The sequence below is a fragment of the Equus quagga genome, chromosome 10 (assembly GCF_021613505.1).
Source record: "Equus quagga isolate Etosha38 chromosome 10, UCLA_HA_Equagga_1.0, whole genome shotgun sequence".
NCBI classification, from domain to species: domain Eukaryota; kingdom Metazoa; phylum Chordata; class Mammalia; order Perissodactyla; family Equidae; genus Equus; species Equus quagga.
The window spans coordinates 55480132-55482997 of NC_060276.1; the positions used below are offsets into that span (position 1 = coordinate 55480132).

At 48.4% G+C, this 2866-nt stretch overlaps 1 protein-coding gene across 1 annotated transcript; it reads right to left on the reverse strand.

Moving 5' to 3' along the window:
• Positions 1 to 379: 379 nt before the first annotated feature.
• LOC124245408 (zinc finger and BTB domain-containing protein 3-like) lies at positions 380 to 1925 on the reverse strand. Its single transcript, XM_046672807.1, is given in 2 exon segments — positions 380 to 668; positions 670 to 1925. Coding segments are annotated over 2 exon segments (1542 nt in total). The 5' UTR covers positions 1923 to 1925.
• Positions 1926 to 2866: the final 941 nt, after the last annotated feature.

Sequence of the window (2866 nt, forward strand, 5' to 3'; positions counted from 1 at the left end):
CTGAGAAGTGATAAATCAAAATCTCCAATGGGAAAAATCCTAAATTTCTGTTGTTGATGTCATTGGAATGGAAATATTCCATTTTATTTATTTTTTATTTTTTAACTTTCACTGCTAGCTTTATGGTGCAGAACGAGGGGTGAGAAGCAACTACACCTCAGGAAAATTCCCAGCGCCCTTGGAGAGACGCTGACTGAGATGCTCTACCCAATAAAGTCCTGCTATCTGGCTGGATAAAGAAAAGGGTAGGAACCATCAGCAGGGGCAGAATCTTCATTCTCTCACCCAGCAGGGGAAACGAGATGCTTCCAGCCTTCTGTGCTGCCCCCTATCGATATGGGAAGAGCAGGCCTAGCATCAGCTCATGCTCCCCCAGATGTTAGTTTTTGGGGCCAAGCACAAAGTCTTTTGGTGGCCCTCCACCACCGCTGTTCTGTCTGTCTGCTGTAGGGGAGCCAGGGAGGGGCTGCACTCCTAGGAGGGGGCTGGCCTCTTGATCTGGTTTGCCGCGTTTGGCCAGGTCTTCACTGTGAGCCTTGCGGATGTGGCGGTACAGGTCCCCTGACTGCATGTAGCTGCGCAGCCAGTAGCGGCACTTGTAGGGTCGCTCACGTGTGTGCACTGTGGCATGTCGCTGTAGCGTGTAAGAGCATGAGAATGTCTTCCCACGTCTTACAAGTAGGAACGTCTTCAGTAAAAATCCTAAAGCTTCCTGGGGCTGCTTCATACTCAGAAGGCAGGTAAAGTGGCTCATGCAGAGCTGGGGAAGCAGGCAGAGGTGAGGTCACCAGTCCTCGATGATACTGCCCTGGACCTGGCAGCAAATGGTAGGGCAGGTGAGGATCTGAGGGCAGGAAGTGGTCACTTGGCCCCACCTCCTCCGGTCCTGCTGCCCTTGGCTCCTCAAAAGCCTCTGGCTGAGGGGGCTGTCCACCATACATTGCTCCTGCAGGTGGGAACAGTCCCTCGGGACCCTGAGGCTGTTCCTCTGACGCGTCAGACTCCTCATCGGAGATCACAATAGCTTCTACTTTCACCTGGACCAGCTCAGCTTCCGCTGGGGCTGGAGCCTGGGATGGAACTGGGGCTGGGCCTGGGGCTGCAGCCGAAGTTGCAGGATACAAGGCTTGCAATGGTCCTCCAGTAGCCCTCGGTTCTATCACCCTCAGACCCTCAGAACCCACATCAAGGGGAACCAGTGGCTCCACTGAAACTGTTGGGAGGCCAGAAGAAAAGCAGTTTGCAGGTATAGGCTCTGTGGAGCTACTGGGGCTAGCAAGAGAGACATCAGCCACTGGTGGAGGAGGTGCCCGTAGATGAGGTGAATCAACCTCCACACCAGGCTATTTAGTGTCAGCCCCACCGGGGACTGGTGGCTCATCTGGAGGACAGCCAGTAGGTGAGGGAACAGCAGGGCCTTTCCATTCCCGTTTGCCCCAAGGGCCTGATGTCTCAGCAGATGCCAGCGAAGGGTGGGGGCCACGGGAAGTGGTGGACAAAAACTCCAAACTAGGGGGCTGTGAGTTGGTTTCTTCCTCCTTCTTGGTACTATCTGCTTCTACTAGGGCCCGGGCTTGCAGCCGCTACTTGCACACTTTGACGATATCAGTCATATCAGCTGCCAGCACATCCTCCACAGGGGTATCTTCCCTCAGGACCAGCTGGCCAGCGTACGTAAAGTCCAGAAGCAAGCCGAAAGCTGGGGCTGTGACAATCTCATTGTGGATACACACCAGATCCCTCTTGTCTAGTTCCAGCTCCTTGTAGAAAAGCTGGAAGAATGGGCTGCAGGAGGCCAGCACAGTCTGATGGGCCAAGAACTGGGTGTTACCCACCATCACAGTGCAGTCACAAAGGAAACCCTGGGACCGCTGCTCTCGGAGCCTCTGCAACAGCTGCTGGCTGTGTTCTGGGAACTCCATAGCACCCCACAAGGGGACCTAGAAAGGTCCCCACGAGTGGCTCCCCACCACTGATCAGCCACCGAGCGAACTCCACCGCTTTCCATTTTATATGTATATGTACACCACACTTTCTTTATCCATTCATCCTTTGATGGACATTTAGATTGTTTCATGTCTTGGCTATTGTGAATAAGGCTACAATGATAAATATTGCATATATATATAGTGGGATTACTGGATCATATGGAAGTGCTATTCTTAACTTTCTGAGGAACCTTCATACTGTTTTCCCTAGTGGCTATACCAGTTTACATTTCCACCAAGAGTGCACTAGGTTTCCCTTTTCTCTACATCCTAGCCAAAATTTCTTCTCTTTCCGTTTTTTGATAACAGACATTCCGAAAGGTGTGAGGTGATATTTCATTCTGATTTTGATTCCCATTTCTTCAATGATCAATAATGTTGAACACCTTTTCACGTACTTGTTGGTCATTTGTATGTCTTCTTTGGGAAAATGTCAATTCAAGTCCTCTGCCCATTTTTCAATCTTATTGTTTGGTTTTTGGCTATTTAGTTGTGTAAGTTTTTATGCATTTTAGATATTAACCCCTTATCAGATAGATGGTTTGCAAATATTTTCACTCATTCCATAGGCTGCCTTTACATTTTGATGACTGTTTCTTTTGCTTTGCAGAAACTTTTTAGCTTGACGTATTCCCAGTGGTCTATTTTTACTTTTGTTGCTTGTGCTTTTGGTATCATATCCAAAAAATCATTGCCAAGAACAATGTTAAGGATCCTTTTCTCTATATTTTCTTCTGGAAGTTTTACAGCTGCAGATTTTACATTTAAGTCCTTAATCCATTTTGAGTTAATTTTTGTGAGTGGTGTAAGATAAGGGTCCAATTTCATTCCTTTGCATGTGGTTATAAACTTTTACAAAACTAATTATTGAAGAGATT